The sequence below is a fragment of the Peromyscus eremicus genome, chromosome 10 (assembly GCF_949786415.1).
Source record: "Peromyscus eremicus chromosome 10, PerEre_H2_v1, whole genome shotgun sequence".
In the NCBI taxonomy this organism is placed as follows: domain Eukaryota; kingdom Metazoa; phylum Chordata; class Mammalia; order Rodentia; family Cricetidae; genus Peromyscus; species Peromyscus eremicus.
The window spans coordinates 89,111,292-89,131,993 of record NC_081426.1 but is presented as its reverse complement, the minus strand read 5'-3'; the positions used below and the strand labels follow the sequence as shown (position 1 = coordinate 89,131,993).

Below are 20,702 nucleotides of genomic sequence, written 5' to 3'. Positions count from 1 at the left end.
AGGCCAGGGGTGGGGGGCGGAAGGGGCTAAGGCACAGTGTAAAGGTGCCGCACAAGCCTGACAACCTGAAAACTGGTCAAAGGAGAGAACTGACCAAAGAGCCAAGTGCTGTTTTGTTTGACTCTGGCACAGTGGTGTGCGTGTGTAGTCCCAGCCCCGAGGATGCAGAGGGAAGAGGCTCCCTGGGGCTTGTGAGTCAGACGATGGTCAGCCTAAGTGATGGTCAGCCCAAGTGAACTCCAGATTTGGTGAGACCTCGTCTCAAGACATGAGGTGAACAGGCCAGCACGATGGCTTGATGGGTTGAGATACTTGTGCTAAGCCTGGAGACCTGGGTTCTGTCACCAGAACACATGGTTGGAAGGAGAGAACCAACGCCTGGACAATGACCTCTGACCTCCACATTTGCCCTCATGGCAGGCACACACAAATCAGTGAATAATTTTTTATATAAAAAGGTGGAGATACATTGAAAAAGACGCCTGATAATCAACTTCTAGCCTCCACAAACCCCTGTGCATACATGCACACCAAAACCACAAAATGACTCCAAGCAGGTTGAACTCCCCCCAGCCAGGTACATGGCATTCAAACACTACCTTTCTTTCTTTCTTTTCTTTCTTTTTTTTTTTTTTTTTTTTTTTTTTTTTTTTTTTTTTTTGGAGCTGAGGATCGAACCCAGGGCCTTGTGCTTGCTAGGCAAGCACTCTACCACTGAGTTAAATCCCCAACCCCCAAATACTACCTTTCTATAACCATTCCCCTAAAACCATCCCATTTGTAAGAACAGAATCTGGGCTAGGGTGGAATTCTAATAGAAGCCCTCCCCTTCCAGAATCAAAGAAGCCGTGACAACCATGAGGTACCACCTTTATCAAAGTGTACAATGTAACGTCACCATCTTAAGCAGTGTATCCAGAGAACACTCACTGGTGTGGAGGGGTTGCATCCCTCCTAATCCATTGAAAGACATTTCTACTCAAATTAGTTTGAATCAGTGCTGACGTAGCCACTTCCAGGTTTATTGGCAGTAACTTTACACAATTTATTCCCGGTATCTGATGTTACAAACTTTGGGGTCTTTGAGATATGCAGGATCCTTGTATGTTACTGGCATAAACCCTGTAAAGAGATAATTAAAGTTCTTCACAAAGACAATGAGCAAAATCTTAACTAGTTCCATTCATTTGTGCAGGCGGACTTACCCATTTTCTGAGCTCGCTTAATGGCTTTTGTTATTTCTTTCTGTTTCTTTCCACAGAGACCTGTGAAAACAGAAGAGGTGCTTTCTTACACATCAGAAATGCTAATACTACATTTACAGCAGCTTTCTAAGTTGAATACTGGTAAGTTTTTTTTGTGAAGGAAGTAAAAAATCTCCTGTGGGTCATTTGGTCTCACACACTCGATTCTGTTACTATGACTCAATGACAACCATGTGGCCCTATGTAAACAAAAAAGCAAATGACAGTTTGCATAGAGCCACCAGTTGCTGACACTAGGTTTTAGTCTAAGAATGGCAATTTTTTTTTTTAAGATTTATTTACTATGCATATAGTGTTCTGCCTGCATGCCAGAAGAGGGCACCAGATCTCATTACAGATGGTTGTGAGCCACCATGTGGTTGCTGGGAATTGAACTCAGGACCTCTGGACGAGCAGCCAGTGCTCTTAACCTCTGAGCCATCTCTCCAGCCCCAAGAATGGCAATTTTAAAATATTTAGTTTTCCTGTCTTGAATACAGGTGCCTGCAGAAGCCAGCCATGCTGTATTCCCTGGGGATGGAGTTAGAGAAGATTCTGAGACACCTGATAATCGTGCACCGGACATCACCGTTGTCTAAAGAGAAATATTAGCGTTGTCCCTTCGAGCACAGTGGGCTGCTCATTACTGAACGTTTTTAGACCTAGGCTGGGCAGTAGTACTGCAAGATGGCAGAATAACTTATTCTTATTGAACCTGATGCTGGGAACCGAACTCCAGTCCTCTGCAGGAGCAGTATGCATTCTTAACTGCTGGACCACCTGTCTAGACCCAAGATACAGTTTTCCTTAAGTCCAAATTCCTGTATGTTGTCACTCTGAAGTTAAGTGTGAGTAAAGAAGGCAATTGCCCCTTGCACTGAAGGTAACTCCTTCCCTAAGGACCTCACTCCAGTCCCTGTGGCAGCAACTTCATAGTGACACAGCATGATTTGAAAACCTGCCATTCTTCTGAAATAACAAAAGCGATAAGTGTGATTCTTACCTACATTTATATTTCTAAGATTAAAAAAAAGTACCTGTTATGTGCCTTCCATAAATGCATCCGGTAAATGGAGAGATAAACTGGGACAAAAGCTGTTTGGGGGTTATATTTGGAAGGGAAAAAATATTAGTATATTTGTTATTCAACCCTGAATGTGTAAATTTAAAAATTTTTCAGAAACGACCTTTAAGTTATGTAAACATTTAATATGTTTCAGACAAAGTTAGTAACATGAAATAAAATACCATGTAGCAAAAAGCACCCTTTAAAAGTTAACATCTAGTGTATCAAAAACTTGACAAGACTAAGTAACATGAGTCAGCCTACCTGCTAGGTGCCAGGGCTACTGACTCCCACAGGCACCTAGAACACGGCTGCTTACAGCCAGTCACTGGATACTTGGCCCGTCCGTCATGGCAGGCTATCGAATGAGCTCTTTGGAAACACACAGACTAGGGCATTTACTTTAACTTATTCTTATTGAACACTTTAATAACACTTTCTAGATACTAGGCACTGTCCTTGGCTCTTCCCACAATCATCTGCTGCATTGTAGTTTTTTATAATCCCTTGATTTTTCTCCTTCAAAGGTAGCTATCGCTTGATACTACTGTGAAAATACTTAACTTTAATATCATGCACTTTCTAATTTGCTGAAAGCTTACAGAGGAACAGTATTTAAAGCGATAGCATATGACAGTGAACTGCAAAGGTCAACTTCACAAGAGGAACTTTCCCAAAGCACTCCTGTCTATCAATGTACAGTGAGCTACTGAGCAACAATAAAGAGGAGAAACACTTAGTCATAATATGACCACGGGGAGCGGGGGCTCTGAACTGAACAGAGATAACACAGGAGGTTATAACCAGATCAGATATCATCAAGTTGCTGAATCCGTCCTACATAAAGCCTGAGGACAGTGACATGATCCTCTGAGCAGATGAACCAAGAAGAGGAAAATCCTAGTCAAGTTCACAGAGGCAAACCAACGCTCACCTGTACGTTCTTATAATCTACTCGCTTCTCGCACAAAATACACTTCTTAAGGGGCTCCTTATAGGGGTTTTCCATCGGGATTGGCTAGGATAAAAGAAGCCTCGTGATGAAAACATGTTAAGACTGAGTCATAAAAGTTAAAGCCATAGCTATACTTATTTACACAAGTACTTTATTTTGTGTCAATCTGGCTACAGAGGGATTACCTCATGAAAGATTCTGCAATGAAACATCATTTCTACAGAAAAGGACTTCCAAGGTAAGCACACTGATCAAGGGATTCTTTGCTCATGTGCTGTGTTTGGATTGCAGATGACCAAAGTGTCTTAGTTTATTTAAAATTCATTCAATTAAAAAATTATATTTCAAGATAATTCTTTGGTATACATATAATTTTATCATTGTCTTTCAGATTTATATATTAAGTGTGTGTGTGTGTGTGTGTGTGTGTGTGTGTGTATGTGTGTATGTGTGTGTATGTGCATGCAGTGCCCACACAGTCCTGAAAAGGGCAATGGATCCTCTAGAGCTGGAGTAACAGACAGTTGTTAGCTGTCCAATGTGAGTGGAGCAACTGAACTTGAGTCTTTTGGAGAAGTAGTACATGCTCTTACACACTAAGCTATCTCTCCAGCCCTTAAAATTAATTCAGTTTCACTTCAAGAGAAAGGTACAGCACAACAGATAACATGCAATTCCTAAGTTAGGAGAACTGCTAACTTTACTCATCCCCAAATTTTCTGTCCGGTGTTTTCTCACTATTACATTTTATAAATAGGTAATGTTCCATGGCTTCCTGCAATAAAAGGTTCATTAATATCACCCTAATAGACTGCCATATAAGTCCTTGTGGGCCCATTTAGCATTTCTATCCTTGTTATTTCTTTTTTTTTTTTTTTTTGGTTTTTCGAGACAGGGTTTCTCTGTGTAGCTTTGCACCTTTTCCTGGAACTCACTGGGTAGCCCAGGCTGGCCTCGAACTCACAGAGATCCGCCTGGCTCTGCCTCCCGAGTGCTGGGATTAAAGGCGTGCGCCACCACCGCCCGGCTATCCTTGCTGTTTCTGATACAGTGCCTCCCTCTTACTATAAACATACTTGTCGCCAGTATAGAGACATTTAAAACTTTTTTAAAGTTCTTGGTTAGCATATAAAGAAACAGGATTCATTATGTGAGATTATATTTCTGTATATGTGTGTGTGTGTATGTGATTATACTTTTTTCCTATTTACCTTCTACAGCTCTCACTCAGCCTGCCTCTCCCTTCTTGCAGGCCCCCTTCTTCATTCCCAGTAATATCCTTTTCTGCTTTTAAAATAGGACTAACACAACATGTGTATTCTACCACCCTCTTTGTACCCCTGCCCTTCTCCTCAGTCCCTTTTCAACATTCCTGTCCCATGGTTTTTGGGTGTTTTGTTTTGTTTGTTTGTTTGTTTAGGGGAGGGTTTGTCTCTTCAAATAGGTTCTCACTATGTGGCCTCAGCTGTCCTACAGCTTGTGATGTAGCACGTGATCGTCTCAGACTCCCCACCCTTCTGCATCAGCTTTCCAGTTGCTGAAATTCCAGGTTTTACCGCCACACCCTGGCACAGGGTCTTCATTCAGAAATGGCTTTGAAACCTATAATCTTCCTTAACTGTGACAAATGAGTATGACTGTGTGTGTGTGTGTGTTTTCTGTGGAAAAGACACATAATTTTCCTTAGTCACAGTGTGATTCATGGACTAAAAAAGAAGAGTAAATGCCCTTTATTCTTTTCGAGTGTGATGTATGAATTAGATGACTAAGACAGATACACATTTGTTTAGACAAACCCCTGGTATTTAATAGTCCTTAAGATTTGTGTTCTTGCTTTTTTTTTTTTTTTTTTAAACATTTGATTTTAGCCAAAAGGCCAAAATGGATTGTTTTTGTTGTTGTAGCCCAGGGTGGCCTTGAACTCAAAGACCCTCTTGCTTCAGCATCCTAAGTGCTATTACAATATGTATGTACCACCATGTCTAGCTTGCCTTGAATTTTCTTAATCCAGTTTATAATCAGTTGAGATATAAGCTATATTCCTTCTCAACTCTAGCTAAGTACTTGTATGGTGTGATTAGGCGCCCACATCCATGTTCATACTTTAAACCCATAAAAATACACCTACAGTTTAGAAGCAGCTGTTTACATGTCCTAAAGTAAAACTAGTTTGGTAGGAGGCAGAGGCAGGTGGATCTCTGTGAGTTCAAGACCAGCCTGGTCTACACAGGGAAACCTTGTCCCAGAGAAAACAATACAACATTAATTTGTATCTCTTATCAAGGTAGCCTGCTAAAACTGATAAATTAAAGATAGTGCCATTCCCCAAATTCCATTATCTATAATTATTCTATCTACCCAAGCTATCTTTAGAAATTCTCAAATCATATCCTTTAATATCTAGGAAGAAAAATATGGTATTACAGAAGCCTGAATCTAGGAATTCTCTTCAAAACCCAAGTGACTATAGTCAGTAAGTTATACTTTCCAAACTCAAACATTATTTTGTTTTGTCCTGTAATTGAGTTCCAACTAGTTAAAATATATAAGAAAAAACCAAAAAAACAAAAACCTAGGCCGAATTTGGAAATGGCTTAGTAATATAAGGGGGAAAAACCTGGGGCTGGATGGGTGTCTGTGGTTAAAAGCACTTGCGTTTACTGAGGACAAGAGCTAAGATCCCAGCACCCACATCCAGTGGCTCACAACCACCTCAAATTCCAGCTCCAGGGGATCTACTGCCCTCTCTGGCTTCCACAGTTCCCCCTACCTCAATGTACACACAAATAATTAAAGGCTTTCTTTAAAAAGTAAGAAATCTTACCAGGTCCTCACTGCTGGCTACCTGTTGATCCTGTGAACAGCCTCTTCTGCACAGCACTGTCATTAAATAGAAATGGCAATGACCCGATTATTTTCATCCACTTAATATCTAACAAAGACTTAATGTCTTAAAAGAGGCTACAAGACTCAAAAGGCACGATATAGTGCCGGCATGGGGTGCACACATTTAGTCCCAGCAATTGGTAGGCATAGGCAGGTGGAGGGAGCGCTTGAGTTCAAGGCTAGCCTAGTCTACAGAGAGAGTTCCAGGACAGCCAGAGCTACATAATAGTGAGATTCTGTCTCAAAACAAAACAAACAAACAAAGCTGAACACTATCAAATAAGGGTTTCATATTCCTTTTACTCAGTGATTGGTTAACGTCCTGTTAGGATTTGGGGCACAACAGGACTTAAAATGAGCGATTCCCAAGGCTTTGGATTAAAGGGCATATATATTTCCTCTCCTATAAAACCTTCCTCCTTTCTACAGTTACCAGCTTGCAATGGTACAGAAGCAGAAAGGCACTGCCATCCCGAAGGGAAAACAAGAAAAAGATTCAAGTCGCTGACAGAGAAGCATAGAAACAAAAATTAAAAGTAAAGAGTTGACTACACCTCAAAGTCCTCTTGAGCTCTGAGAAACCAGTCTAAGGCGATTCGAGCTTCCCACCCATCTTAAACCTAGTCGTGGAGAAATAGTCCTTTTGCTAACAGCAAAGCCGCCATCGACAAGCGGAAGCAGCCTGCGGCTGGAGGGCTCTGCCGGAGACTTTACCCGCGTGAGTTCCGCGATCCGCGAGGCCGACTGCCGCGGTTATCCAGCTCTTCCTCCCTACGCCGCTGCACACGGCAACCACAGCGGCCATGGTCCTCCGCCCCTCCTCTTCCTTTCCCGTTCCCTAATCGCCCCGACAGGTCCTTTCCTGTACTCTTCCCTCGTGGGCCCGGGGATTCTATGCAAAGGTTCCGGGTGCGAACGCGGACACGATTTCAAAGCGACGGCACGGTACCGTTCTGTTCCCGCCCTCCCCGGGCCGGAAGTCACGTGACACAGCCTGTGGCGCGTAGAGATGGAGAGCTGATCCCCGGGCACCTGGAGCACCGGAGGGATGGCCGTACCTTAGTCTGGACCTCGGGCGGCCCGGCCCTCCGCCCCAGCCATGGAGGACGGCGGTGCCCGCATCCGCCGGCGGGTGTCCGTCCGCAAAAGGAGCCGCGGCAGCCTAGAGAGCCTGTGTGCCGCCCCCGCCCCGGCCGAGCTCCAGCCCGCCGGGGACCCGGAGGACGAAGCGGCGGCCGGGAGCCGCCGGCGGAAAACCGGGAGCCCGGAGCCCGCCCAGGTACAGCCCCGCTGATGCCCCGTTGATGCCCCGCAGAGCCCGGTCCCGTCATCACCGAGGGCTGCGGTGCCGACCCGCGTCCCCTGCACCGGGCACAGCTGCGGGGGGTTGAAACGTCCCAGGTGCACACGGTTGACTGGTTAGATGCGTAACCTTCGTGTGCTCTTCTCATCTTCGTTATCCTTGCTCACCGCACTTGGGAGACACTGCCTTGAGCCTTCTAAATGGATGTGAGACGTACACACGCACGCACACACACACCGTCCCTGACATAAAAAGTGTTCGCGGGGCAGTTAACTGGCTTGACAGACAGAAGGCCAGCCTTCAAAATGACTCGTTTCTACTTTACTAATAAAACATTTTACTGGTGACCTGTGACGTGCTGGTTACTTTATTAAACTAGCCATATTATCTAGAATTTACAACAACAACCGGGCCCTGGGAAGTTGAGAAGCTCAAATTGTAACTCTAATAAATATTACCTCCCAGTTTACATCTTTTCTGTTCAGTACGCCACCCCACGAGTGTGCACACTCTTGTCTCAAGTCCAAGTTCAGAACAGAGTTGGCTTGTAGTGTCTAGTGGTACAACCATGATTTTGTAACAGGCCAGCCTCTATGTTAGTGCCTGGATAGGAATTACCACAGTTATTAGAAGCATCTATTGAACTCACAACCTGATAGGCGGCTACCACTCTTTTGTTCCTTAATGCTTTAGCACAGGTTTAAGAATTAAAATCTCTGGGGCTGGAGAGATGGCTCAGTGTTGAAGAGCACTGACTGCTCTTCCAGAGGACCTGGGTTCAGTTCCCAGCAACCACATGGTGGCTCACAGCTGACTATAACTCTAGTTCCAGGGGACCCAATACTCACACAGACATGCATGCAAGCAAAGCGTATAAAATTTTTTTAAAAAATTAAAATACCGCTGGGCGGTGGTGGCGCACGCCTTTAATCCCAGCACTCGGGAGGCAAAGGCAGGCAGATCTCTGAGTTCGAAGCCAGCCTGGTCTACAAAGCGAGTTCCAGGAAAGGCGCAAAGCTACACAGAGAAACCCTGTCTCAAAAAACCAAAAAATTAAAATACCAAATGTTAGGGGTTTGGGCTCACACTTAAGCACCTAAATAAATAATTTAGAATTCCAGTATCACCCGGTGGGCTGAGCTGGGGATGTAGCTGAGTTGGTAGAATGTTTACCTAGCATGCACAAAGCCCAGTGCTTGATTCCCAGCACCTCATAAAACCAGGTATGGTGATACACTCAGGAAATAGAGGCGGGAGGTTCAAGGCTTCATACCTCTGTTATATGAGATTTTGTCCTAACTTAAAAAAAAAAATTTAAAGCATCCTGATACCCCATAATCCAGCAGCACTATTTAGGCAGGTCAGTTCAACTCTCTGGGCTTGTTTCTTTTATCTGGTGATGATAATATGTATTCAGAGGATAATTTGCATATAGTGGTATGTTTGGTATAGTCCTTTGCTGGAACATTTTTTATTCTTGATGAAGATGGAATTCATTTGTGTGTTTTTGTTTCAGGAAAACGACAGCGAAGAGGACATGTTCAATGACTGTGATAGCTTTGCAGAAAATTCCTTTTTAGCCCAAGTTGATGACCTGGAGCAGAAGTGCATGCAGCCGCCTGAACACAGGACACTTGCTACAGACTCTGCTACCCAAGATGTTTGTTCAGACGGCATCAAAAACAAACTCGGCGTTTCCGACTCTGAGAATAATAAGTGTATAAAGAGCCAGAGTGATCCAGATGTCCCTGCTGGACCTGAACCTGAAAATGAGCTTTTATTTGATGTGCCTTCTTCTCAAATTTTATACTTTGAAAGTATGCAGAACCCTTCAAATGATTTGGGTGGTCAGTGTACTAAGGAAAGAGATGGGAACTCACATAAATCATCAAATGAAGAACCAGCCTGTAGCCGTAAAGAGCAACCGCAGCAGCAAAATGATGACTTCTCTAACGTCAGAGCTTCTGCAGAGACCAATAGGAGGAAGAGCATTACGGACCACCTAAAAAGTGCTATGACTGGGAACGCCATGGCCCAGACCCCAGTGTTTTCTAGGAGTAAACAGCTCAGAGAGACTCTCCTGTCTGAGGAAATCAGTGTTGCTAGAAAAGCAATTGAGTCACCATCTGATGATCTCGGTCCTTTTTATTCTCTACCGAGCAAAGTGAGAGACCTTTATGCTCAGTTGAAAGGAATCAAAAAACTATATGGTAATACTTTTTATAAAATGAAAACCAAATTTATAATTCAAATAATACTAGAACATTAATTGAAATCAGTGGAAGCAGGTGGATCACTGGTTCTGTTTCTCATCTGGAATGACCATAGATCAATTGTGTTCACCCTGCATCCCTATCATGGACTTCTTTCCTTTTTACCGTCTGGTCTTCCTCCAACCAGATGTCCTGGCTGTGTCCCCTGCCTAAGTAGTCTTCAGTCCCCTCACTTCCTGTGCCCTCACTTAAGTTACAAAGACTAAGGAATCCAAGCCCAGACATGCTTCCAGAGTGGCCTCATGTTCTGCTGTTGACTACACTGCTGAGTTTTCATTCCTTCATGCTTGGCTTCTCACTGTTTTCTTCTCTGATTAGTTCTTTTATTGTTTCCTTGGTATTGGCTGCATCTGAATTCTCTAACAATTTAGTTGTTTAAATTCCTTTGACTGCTCAGAATCTTAAGTGAAAGAAATCAGTAATAGCAGTTAAACACATTTAAAGACAGCTAAGCTGGGCGGTGGTGCTGCACGCCTTTAATCCCAGCACTCGGGAGCCAGAGGCAGGCGAATCTTTGTGAGTTTGAGGCCAGCCTGGTCTACAGAGCAAGATCCAGGAAAGGCACAAAGCTACACAGAGAAACCCTGTCTTGAAAAACCAAAAAAAAAAAAAAAAAAAAAAAAAAAAAAAAAGCTAAGATTTAAGTGCAAAAAATACTGCAGTAATAATAATTATGCAATGTTTTTCAAAAGTCCTGGGTCCTTGCATATATTTCAGATATATCATTTTAGACAGGAACAGCAGGTGCCATATAGGAGGTCAGTCCATCTGGCACCACTTCGTAAATATTTCTGGAGAACGAATGAACTTTTGAAACGTGGATTGTCAACTCAAGACAATCAGGTTGGGGAAGTAGAATTGGCTGTTGTGGAGGGCTCCTAGCAGAGTGCTTGATTCCCTCAAGACTGGGATCTGGTTCCCAGCACCCACATGGTGGCTTACAGCTATCTGTAACTCCAGTTTCAGGGGATCTGAGGCCCTCTTCAAACCTTTCTGGGGCTAGACATGCACTCATACACATAAAACAGAAGAGTCCCAGAAATTGTACGTTGTGAGACACGAGGCTCACGAGCTAACAGTGCTGGGTGTAGTGTGCACTCACTCCTGCAGTCCTCCCTTCAAGAGGTGGAGGTCAGGAGATCAGGTCATTCCCAGCTACACAGCAAGTTCAAGGCCAGCCTGGGCTATACGAGGACCCTGTCTCTGACCCTGTCTCAGCAAAAACCAAACTCTTAAAATACACGTTAACTTTCTTCCCTCTGCCCTTCTGCTGGCCACTTTGCTCAGTCCGAATCTGCTGCCAAGTGACTTCCCTGAGGGCAGGCTTCTAGGGCCCTGCCTTTTTTTGTTTTGCTTTTGAGCTGTGTAGGCATTTTGTGGTATTAGAGATTGAACCCATGGCATTGAACATGATAGACAAATTCTCTGCCTCTGAACTACATTCCCAGCTTTCATGTTTTGAGACAGAATCTCATGTAGCACAGGCTTGCCTCAAACTCATGATCCTCCCGCATCTGGCTCCCAAGTACTGGACGGGATGTAGCACAGTGCATAGGCGGGACTTGGACTCAGTGTCTTATGTAACTAGCAGTTTCCCTGGTGTATTGGGCTTTATAGAATTCCCAACTGTTGGTTTGTCGGCCTCTTTAACTCTGGCCTTGTTACTTAAACAGTACCTTATCTATCAAACAGGATACGGCAAGACAATGGTTTTAGCGTGTAGTTAGATTCTTTGCCAAATACATGATAAATTATTTGTAATGACATTATGTTGGTAGTGTCTAAAAGCCTCAGTAAATCGCTGTGTGTGAGTGCAGGCGCATGTGTGCACATCATGTATGGTGTGTGCGTGTGTGTAAAATGAATATAGTTAAGTTTGTGTATAAACTTCTGTAGTTTGATAACTGGTGGGTGATACCAATCTGAGGTGCTTTATGTACATTTTAAATATTTTGGTTTATTTATGATCTGGAGATCAAACCTAAGGCCTTACACATTAAGCATTCACTTTGCTACTGAGCTAAACCTGTCAGCTTAATATTTTCTAAATATTTTTAAAGAAAAAAAAGTCACTGTAAGTACTTGAGAATCACTAGACAGTAAGGTGGTTTGTGTCTGTTATTCGGTCATAACTGTTGTAATGCCTCGAGGTGAGGCCTCACTGTGTAGCCCTGGCTGTCTTGGAACTCTGTTTTGACCAGGCTGACCTCGAATCCACTGCAGTCTGCCTGCCCTTGCCTCCCAAGTTCAGGGATTAGAGATGTGTACCACCACCCTCAGCTTCAGTTTAATTCATAAAACAATGTATTCAAGCCCTTTAGATTAAATTTGGGATGGGTTTTCTTAAACCATATATTAAGTGTGTAAATAGTTTTTAACTTTTTCCCACTTGTTTGTTTTGTATACTTGGATGTGTATTGATGTAGACATGTGTGCCATGGCATGCATCTGGAGGTCAGAGGACAGACAGCTTGTGGGATTTGGTTCTCTCCTTTCACTGTGTGGGTCCTTGGGATCAAACTCGGACTGTCAGGCTTGGCAACAAACGGCTTTGCCCACTAACCATCTCGCAGGCCTAATTCCAATTTTATGCTGTGAATGACATACTTGGAATAACTCATTTAGCTTACCCCCACCCCGCCCCATAGTACTTGTTAGACAGTGAGGCAGTAAACATCCAGTGCAGACTGTTCACACCCTCTTACTGAGTCGGTGGGGAATCCTGGAAGAAGTGCTGATGAAGTCTTATGTTTTGTAATGCTGCATCACTTTTCTCACAGACTGTCCAGTGGCGAATTCTCTCTGTACTCTCTGGGTTTTATGACTGTGGGATTTTTTTTGTTTCCTTCCTATTTGTTTGGCCGATCCTGTAGATTACAGTTGAGCTTCCTTTTTCTGTATCTATTACCTTGTTTGCCTGTTCCTCTAAAGATAAAAAGATGGTTCAGCAGTAAAGAATACTCACTGACTTCTCTTCCAGGGGACCCAGGTCCAAGTCTAGCACCAGGGTATATATATATATATATGAGTCGTGCACGTGTGTGTTTGTGTGCAGGCTAAACATCCACTCACAAAAAATACTAGTATGCATTTTGAAGATTGTTGATGTGCGTTTTCCAATTACTTACTTCCATTATTATCATTTTATCCAGGGCCTCGTGGAATGCAGGCTAGCTATGTAGTTGAGGATAAACTTGAACTTCTGATCTTCCTGTCTCCACTGCTCAGGTGCTAGGATTACAGGCATGAGCCACCAGACCCCTTTTATGGGTGCTGGGGATCACCCCAGGCTTCATACATGCTAGGTGAGCACTCTACCAACTGAACTGCATCCTCAACCTCTAAATTCTTCAGAGCACTAGTTTTCATGTAATGTGCTGCTTTCATCAATTGTTTCTTACTAAATTGGGAGTGGGGAGACCCTGGTTGTACCCATTAGTAACTGAAGCCTTTTATGATTTACATAGTCCTTATTTAAAATGATATTTGGACCATTCAAAGATCAAGTCCATAAGAGAGCTAACTGAAGGTTTTTCTGGTTTGTGTGAGATCTTGTGGATTTTCTTTTCTTCTGCAGTTTCTGCCTGAGAGGCTCTTGGGTAGGTGATGGAGGTAAGCCTAAATGATCTTGTAGAACATAGGACGATTTTAGGATGAACACAGGTCCTTAGACCCCCCTTCTCTATACATATTGGCCCCTTGTCCCCAGGCAGCTGTCTGCTCTGCTGGAACTCGACACCTGTATCTGTCACGATTGTAAGGGCGAGCCAGTTGCCCACCTGCTGACAAGGGCTGAGCTGAGACCTGCTGGCTGTGCACATCCAGGATTGGGGCAGTTACCACCTGTAAGAATTACAGTGATCATGAAGACTGCCACCCTGAGATTCCCGATTTCTCACAAAAACTCCTGAGAATACTGAAGGGGAAGTAATCTCTGCTGTTTTTCTTTAAATTCTACAGACTGGCAGCATACTTGTCTAACATTAAGTTCTGTGCAAAAAAGAAAAAATTTAATATATTCCTTGCCGACGAGTGGTGGGAAAACGCTTGTGGCTGAGATTTTAATGCTACAAGAGCTGCTCTGCAGACAGAAAGATGTATTAATGATTCTCCCGTATGTGGCGATTGTCCAAGAAAAGGTGTGTGCATGTAAACAGCTGTTGTTTTCTAATAGAACGTCTTCAGATCTAAAACCAGCACGAATGTATAGTTGTTAACTGATTCATTATTTGTTTGGATTACAGAAGTAGCACAGGGTACTGTTACTTTCAAATAGTAATTGCATATAGTTTTTCTACTAAATTGGTGGTTTAAACTATCTCTTAAATGTTCCATCAATATTTAGCCTGCTTTTTCAAGCAGAAACTAACTCATTACCTTATCAGAATAAATGAGTCAATTAGATGGGGGTTTTTTTGTTTTGTTTTGTTTTTTTTCGTTTTTTGTTTTTGGAGCTGAGGATCAAACCCAGGGCCTTGTGCTTGCTAGGCAAGCGCTCTACCACTGAGCTAAATCCCCAACCCGGTTTTTTATATATATAAAAGGAGACAGGTAAAATTTATTTTCACATTATATACTTTAAAAGTTATTCATATTAGGGCTGGAGAGAGGGTGAAAAGCCCTGGATACTCTTGCAAAGGACCTGGGTTTAATTCCCAGCACCCACGCGGTCACTCACAGCCATCTGTAACTAGTCCCAGGGCATGCATCACCCCCTTTGGCTTCTGGCAGTGTGTGCACACAGAGCACAGATATCTATCCAGACAGAACACCTGTGCACATATTAATTTAAGAGTTACCTGTGTTTATTTTGTAAAGATCATCGCCTTATTTTTGCAGCAGTTCCTAGATAGGCGTTCCTAGATTGTACCCACCGATGGGGACCATTTTACATTAAGGGAATCCCTCTGAGAACTTTAACGCCATCTCTTAATTGTGTTTTTGTTTATTTAACTGCGACTCTAGATTTCCAGTTTATCAAGTTTTGGTATAGAACTTGGTTTCTTTGTTGAAGAATATGCTGGAAGCAAAGGAAGATTTCCTCCCACTAAAAGGAGGGAAAAGAAATCGCTGTATATCGCCACTATTGAGAAAGGGCATAGCCTGGTCAACGCCTTGATCGAAACCGGAAGGATCAGCACGCTGGGTCTGGTTGTCGTTGATGAGGTTGGTTAACATCATGTTTATTATACTAACATACTGCGCTCATTTTCCCAGCTACGGTTTGGATCCTCTCGGTAACTAAATTAATATGCAGAGAACACAAGAGACATTCCATGGCAGACAATCTAAAATTTGGCAAATGTTTCTTGAACTGTGAATGTGGGTGTACAGAGACATTTTATAATGGTACTTATCAAATCCCAAATGTGTCAGGATGCTGCCCCAAATTTCATTAACCTAAAGCACCAGTGTGTGCTACAGTTGTAAAACCCAGTACATGTTTATTCTGCACAAAAAGCTGTTTTATATAGACAATGTATGAAAACTGACTTCTTTACTCCCTGCCCCTACCTTAAATCTCACAGTTGCACATGATTGGTGAAGGGGGCCGTGGTGCCATACTGGAGATGACCCTGGCCAAAGTCCTCTACACCAGCAGTAAGTATTGACTTAGAACAACCTGATTCTGTCTCTGGGTTCCATAACCTAGAGCAAGGGACTTGAGATTCATGCCCTAGCTTGTCAGCTTACACATTTGTGTTGAAAGAATAGATGGGTGGGAATTACAAAGGTGCTCGGAGCAGACCTGCTTTCAAACTCCTTGCTCCAGCTCCATGTTCAGTCATATCATCAGCCTCCGTAGTTCTGTCTATAAAATGGAGATTGTAGTTGTGAGGGTTCCTTGAAAATGTGTGATGCCTTCCCTGGGCTTCACACAACACTGGGTAAGGAAGGCCTGCTGCCCCCATTACCCTCAGCACCATCCTCCCAAGAGAATAGTATGTGCTTTTCCTGGTTTTTTTTTTTTTTTGGGGGGGGGTTTTCGAGACAGGGTTTCTCTGTGTAGCTTTGCGCCTTTCCTGGAACTCACTTGGTAGCCCAGGCTGGCCTCAAACTCACAGAGATCCGCCTGGCTCTGCCTCCCGAGTGTTTTTGTGTTTTTAAAGACAAGGTCTCACTATATAGCTCTAGCTGGCCTGGAACTTGTTGTGTAGACCAGATGGCCTCAAAGTCACAGGAAGCCTGCCTCTGCCTTCAGAGTGTTGAGATTAAGGGTGTGCACCACCACACCTGCAAAATATATTTGAGTAGTCACTTTAAGGAACTATTTTGCAACATCCAGTTGTCTTTAGATATGCATGAAATACTCCAAACATCTCTATTTATTGATATGGTATTTGCAATGCTTACTTATATATGGAAAAACTGTAAATGTCATCTCATAAGTTTTTTATTGGTGGGTGCTAGGGATTGAGTCTGATGTATCTGTGATGATCATGTACTCAAATACTGAGAAACACCTCTGGCCCCCCAAGAATAGTTTTAAGTTGTGAAAGTTCTGGGCCAGCCAACACTACATGATCAAACGCTGGTTTTGTTTTAAAAAGAGTTTGGGGCTCTTTGAGCTTTGTGTCCTCTACAGCTGTCAGATGCACACTACAGAGTGTTTATGCCCACTGTTTTATTTACAAGTCTTATGAAGTGTCCTTTTGGACTGCCTGAAAGGTCTCATTCTGTGAGCACAGATTATCTACTGTGACAATATACAGTTTAGCAGTCTGAAAATCAAAACTCCAGCGTGGTCTAAAGCTTTTTGAATGCTCTTATAACATAACAAATGGAAAATTTTCTTGACCTCATTTGATGGGGCACAGTCAAAATGCAGGTACACTAAAAGTCGCATAAAAAGTTACCTTTGGGTGTAAGGAATATATGAAATAAATGGATAATGTGGTTAGACTTAAGTCACTTCAATATTCTTCTTTATGTATATGCAAATATTCCAGAATCTGACAAAAAATCCCAAATCTGAAGCATGTCTGGTTCAAACATTTAGATAAAGGACACTCTGCTTGTACCCTCATCTCCCTGCTCTGTTTCCAGACTGCTCAGGCAGAATAGCACTGAAGTATTGCTAAAATTCCTTTGGACATAAATGACATATTGTTCTTAATATTTTGATTTTTTTAGAAACAACTCAGATTATTGGCATGAGTGCAACATTAAACAACGTTGAAGACCTACAGGAGTTCCTTAAAGCTGAATATTACACCAGTCAGTTCAGGCCAGTAGGTACCCAAAGTTTGCACAGTATTGGTTATTATGTATTCACCTTAGAAGTAAGGGTGGCAGGCGGGGATGGAATTGGGCAGTGGTGGCACACACCTTTAATCCCAGCACTCAGCCATGTGTTTGTGGTACCTGTGGAGACGAGAAAAGGACATTGGATCCCCTGGAGCAGGAATTACAGGCGGTTGTGAGCTGTTGTGGGTGCTGAGAACTGAACTCTGGGAGAGCAGCAAGAACTCTTAACCCCTGAGCTGTCTCTCCAGCCCCTCATTCCAACTTCTTACAACAAATACAAAAGGATCTGGTTTCCTTTAGAATGGGTACTATTTAATTCAAAAGTAATTTTTCAAGAATCTTACTTCCTGCTTTTATGTAAAGGAAAAAGAGGCAAAGCCAGAACTTTGAAGTTGAAGCATGTCTACAGATCCTAGAAAAGCTGAGGTCTTTGTTTGGGTGTCCTTGTTAAAAATTATTAAATTTCAAACTACAAATCTGATATGAATCGCACATATTTCCTTTTAATTCAAGGTTGAACTAAAAGAATACCTGAAAGTAAATGACACAATCTATGAGGTGGACAGCAGAGCTGCGGATGGCATGACCTTCTCACGTCTCCTTAATTATAAGGTATGACGGTTTGGAGCCCTTGAGTCCCGGCTCCCTGCTTTGTGCCCAGGTGTGCGGGGCACTGCAGCAGGTTCATGTGGGTCTAGGGGTGTGTATGGGGGAGGGGTCTGGGACTGGATTTGTCATGGATGGCAGCTGCTGGTTGAGTGCTGCTGGTTTTCTGTTTTGTTGGCAGGGCTGGGGATCAAGCCAGGGCCTCTCCTGCACATACGAGGCACACACGACCACTGAGCTACACCTAGGTCCAGTTTGAGCATTCGATCATACTGGGCATCTTCCTTGGGCATATGTCTGTGAAGCTGGGTATTTTATAGTTGCTGTATGCGATACTGTGAAAACCAGTAGGACAGGACTGTGTGCAGTCCCTCACCAGTTTGAAAGACAATACCACATTGTGCACACATCCTGTTAGTGAGCTCTTGTGGTAGTTAAGAATTAGAATACTTTTTATTCAATAGCTGCTGGATTTTGAGGAAGTACTTATTAGGTTGTTTGCACCTGACTAATGAACCGGTAAGATGTTTCTTGGCTCCTGAACCATGAAAATTTGGAGACACATCTGGTGGTTATGTCATTCACCCAGCAACAACAATAGAATACAGTCTGTGAGTGACACGTCGGTGTGTAGAGGTGGTCGTGTTTGCACACTGATGGCTTACGACTGGCATGAAGGGTATTTAAAAGGGAAGCATTTTATCACAGCTTTAGAATTTCGTGAGGTGTAATCTAAATCCTTATCTTAGTTTTCAGTAAAGTAAAAGGAACTAAGGAGATTTTAAATGACTATGCTTTTATTTCATGTCCTTTGTGTCCCTGCATAATGTTACAAATTGTCATAATTCACTGCTATTTTCTTTCCTCTTCTGGAAGGGTTAAGGAATCTGATTAGTGACCGTAAAGGGTTGTCACTTGTGCGGGTCTTTGACCGTTGGTGGCATCAATCCTCGTCTCTCTGGGCTTTTTGTTTGGCTCGAGTGGAGGTGGGCATATAACAGTTATTAATAACATGAACTGCTTTCACTTCCTTAATCCTTAATTGTTTAATCCTTTTTTTAGACTAAATGTGCCCCCAAACCAAATCTCTAACGAATTACCTAAGAGGAAAATTGAACAGCTGATGTTTTATAGTGCTCTCATCTTTTGTTTTAATGATGAGATATGGAGAGGTTTAAAAGTCACACAGGAAAATTGACACGCTTTTACAGTTGCGATCTGCCTGGCTCTTTGTTTTGCAGTATTCTGATGCCCTGAAAAGGATGGATCCCGATCACTTGGTAGCCTTGGTGACAGAAGTTATCCCCACCTACTCGTGCCTAGTTTTTTGTCCCAGTAAGAAGAACTGTGAAAATGTAGCAGAAATGTTGTGCAAATTTTTAAGCAAGTACGTTAATCTTTTTTGAAGTATCTGTTCTATGTCATAAGTTACAGACTGAATAATACACTCTACCTGTTGGGTGATCACTGTTTTCTTAGCAGAGCACTATGGTTTTATTAGGTTCTGAAGGATTGGCCTTAAAGAACGTTTAACTGAAATTCACATTAAAGTAGACTATTCCACAGTTACCGGAGAGTGACCACCACAGAGGCTTAGATTGGAAGGTTTGGCTGAGCAGTGACCCAGGGTTCAGCCACATCTTAGACCATTCTGCATGTCTGGGAATGGGCCCCAGCAGGCTGCACGCGGCGAGGGTGGGCTGCATGCTGCGAGGGTGGGCTGCAGCTGCGAGGGCGGGCTGCAGCTGCGAGGGCGGGCTGCACGCTGCGAGGGCGGGCTGCACGCAGCGAGGGCGGGCTGCACGCAGCGAGGGCGGGCTGCAGCTGCGAGGGTGGGCTGCAGCTGCGAGGGTGGGCTGCAGCTGCGAGGGCGGGCTGCACGCAGCGAGGGCGGGCTGCACACAGCGAGGGCGGGCTGCAGCTGCGAGGGCGGGCTGCACGCAGCGAGGGTGGGCTGCAGCAGCGAGGGTGGGCTGCATGCAGCGAGGGTGGGCTGCACGCGGCAGGGCGGGCTGCGTGCGGCGAGGGTGGGGTAACCACTGTCATCTCCCCAAGGCCAGGTCATGTCTGCAGATGACTTTCTCTTTGATAAGCACTTGTTTTCTTAACTTGTGTGGCACTAGATATACTTTCCTATCAATTCTGGAAGTGTGTAGTGTGGGGTTTGAGTGTTTGAATGTAAGCTCTGCTGTGTCCACAGAGACAGTGTAAGGCAGCGGTAAGTGCTGGTAGTTCTGTTTCCCGCACCTGTTTGTTGTGTGTGAGTTTGTAATGTTTACACCCCCCACCCCCCGTTTGGCCGCTTACCCGAGGCTATTTCGGGAGTCATAGACTGTAGCTAGAGTTTTCCTGCCTGGCCCACAGTCAGGACAAATCTCTCTCACCTGCCAGTCCCACAGCCGCTCAAACCCGACCAAGTAAACACAGAGACTTATGTTGCTTTCAAACTGTATGGCCGTGGCAGGCTTCTTGCTAACTGTTCTTATATCTTAAATTAATCCATTTCTATAAAGCTATACCTTGCCACGTAGCTCGTGGCTTACCGGCATCTTCACATGCTGTTTGTCATCGTGGCAGCTGGCAGTGTCTCTCTGACTCAGCCTTCCACTTCCCAGCTTTATTCTCCTCCTTGTCCCGCCTACACTTCCTGCCTAGCCAATGGCCAATCAGTGTTTTATTTATTGACTAATTAGCAACACATTTGCCATACAGAACATCCCACAGCAATAGACTGTTAACCTGAATTTTTAATCTGCCATTCTCTACCTTCCCTCTCAGTCCTACTGGTGTAGACTGTCTAAATTAGAATTAAATTTACCGGATAGTACAGTGATAAAAATGTTTAGGATACAGTGAAGAAGTTGGATTTCAGTATTGACAGTCTGCCTTTGCAGTGATGGTGTTGATTATTTAAAGGCTCACGCCTTTAATCCCAGCACTCAGAAGGCAGAGGCGGGAAGATCTCTGTGGGTTGGAGTCCATCTTAGTCTACATAGTGAGTTCCAGGACAGCCAGGCTACATAATGACTTAGAAACAAACAAAAAAGCTCAATACATTGGGCTGGAGAGACGATGGCTCAGGGGTTAAGAGCACTTCCTGTTCTCCCGAGGACCTGACCCA

The 20,702-nt window shown here is 43.7% G+C and overlaps 2 protein-coding genes across 3 annotated transcripts in view; one reads left to right on the top strand and one right to left on the bottom strand.

Annotated features, from left to right (window-relative positions):
- Positions 1–1,001: 1,001 nt before the first annotated feature.
- On the bottom strand, positions 1,002–7,002 carry Mrps18c (mitochondrial ribosomal protein S18C). Its single transcript, XM_059274812.1, has 6 exons — positions 6,866–7,002; positions 6,090–6,145; positions 3,245–3,328; positions 2,282–2,339; positions 1,206–1,265; positions 1,002–1,122 (listed from the first exon to the last, which is right to left on the bottom strand). Exons 1-6 carry the CDS (start codon positions 6,954–6,956, stop codon positions 1,046–1,048), a joined length of 426 nt encoding a protein of 141 aa, XP_059130795.1. The 5' UTR covers positions 6,957–7,002; the 3' UTR covers positions 1,002–1,045.
- A 122-nt stretch (positions 7,003–7,124) lies between these two features.
- The window catches only part of Helq (helicase, POLQ like), a 38,421-nt gene continuing 24,843 nt past the window's right edge, over positions 7,125–20,702 (top strand). For both annotated transcript variants that reach the window (XM_059274810.1, XM_059274811.1), the window contains exons 1-8: positions 7,125–7,430; positions 8,971–9,664; positions 13,688–13,866; positions 14,693–14,893; positions 15,256–15,328; positions 16,862–16,959; positions 17,489–17,587; positions 18,823–18,968. In XM_059274810.1, coding sequence (XP_059130793.1) covers positions 7,251–7,430; positions 8,971–9,664; positions 13,688–13,866; positions 14,693–14,893; positions 15,256–15,328; positions 16,862–16,959; positions 17,489–17,587; positions 18,823–18,968 — 1,670 coding nt within the window. In that variant the 5' untranslated portion in view covers positions 7,125–7,250. The remainder of the gene's footprint in view (positions 7,431–8,970; positions 9,665–13,687; positions 13,867–14,692; positions 14,894–15,255; positions 15,329–16,861; positions 16,960–17,488; positions 17,588–18,822; positions 18,969–20,702) is intronic.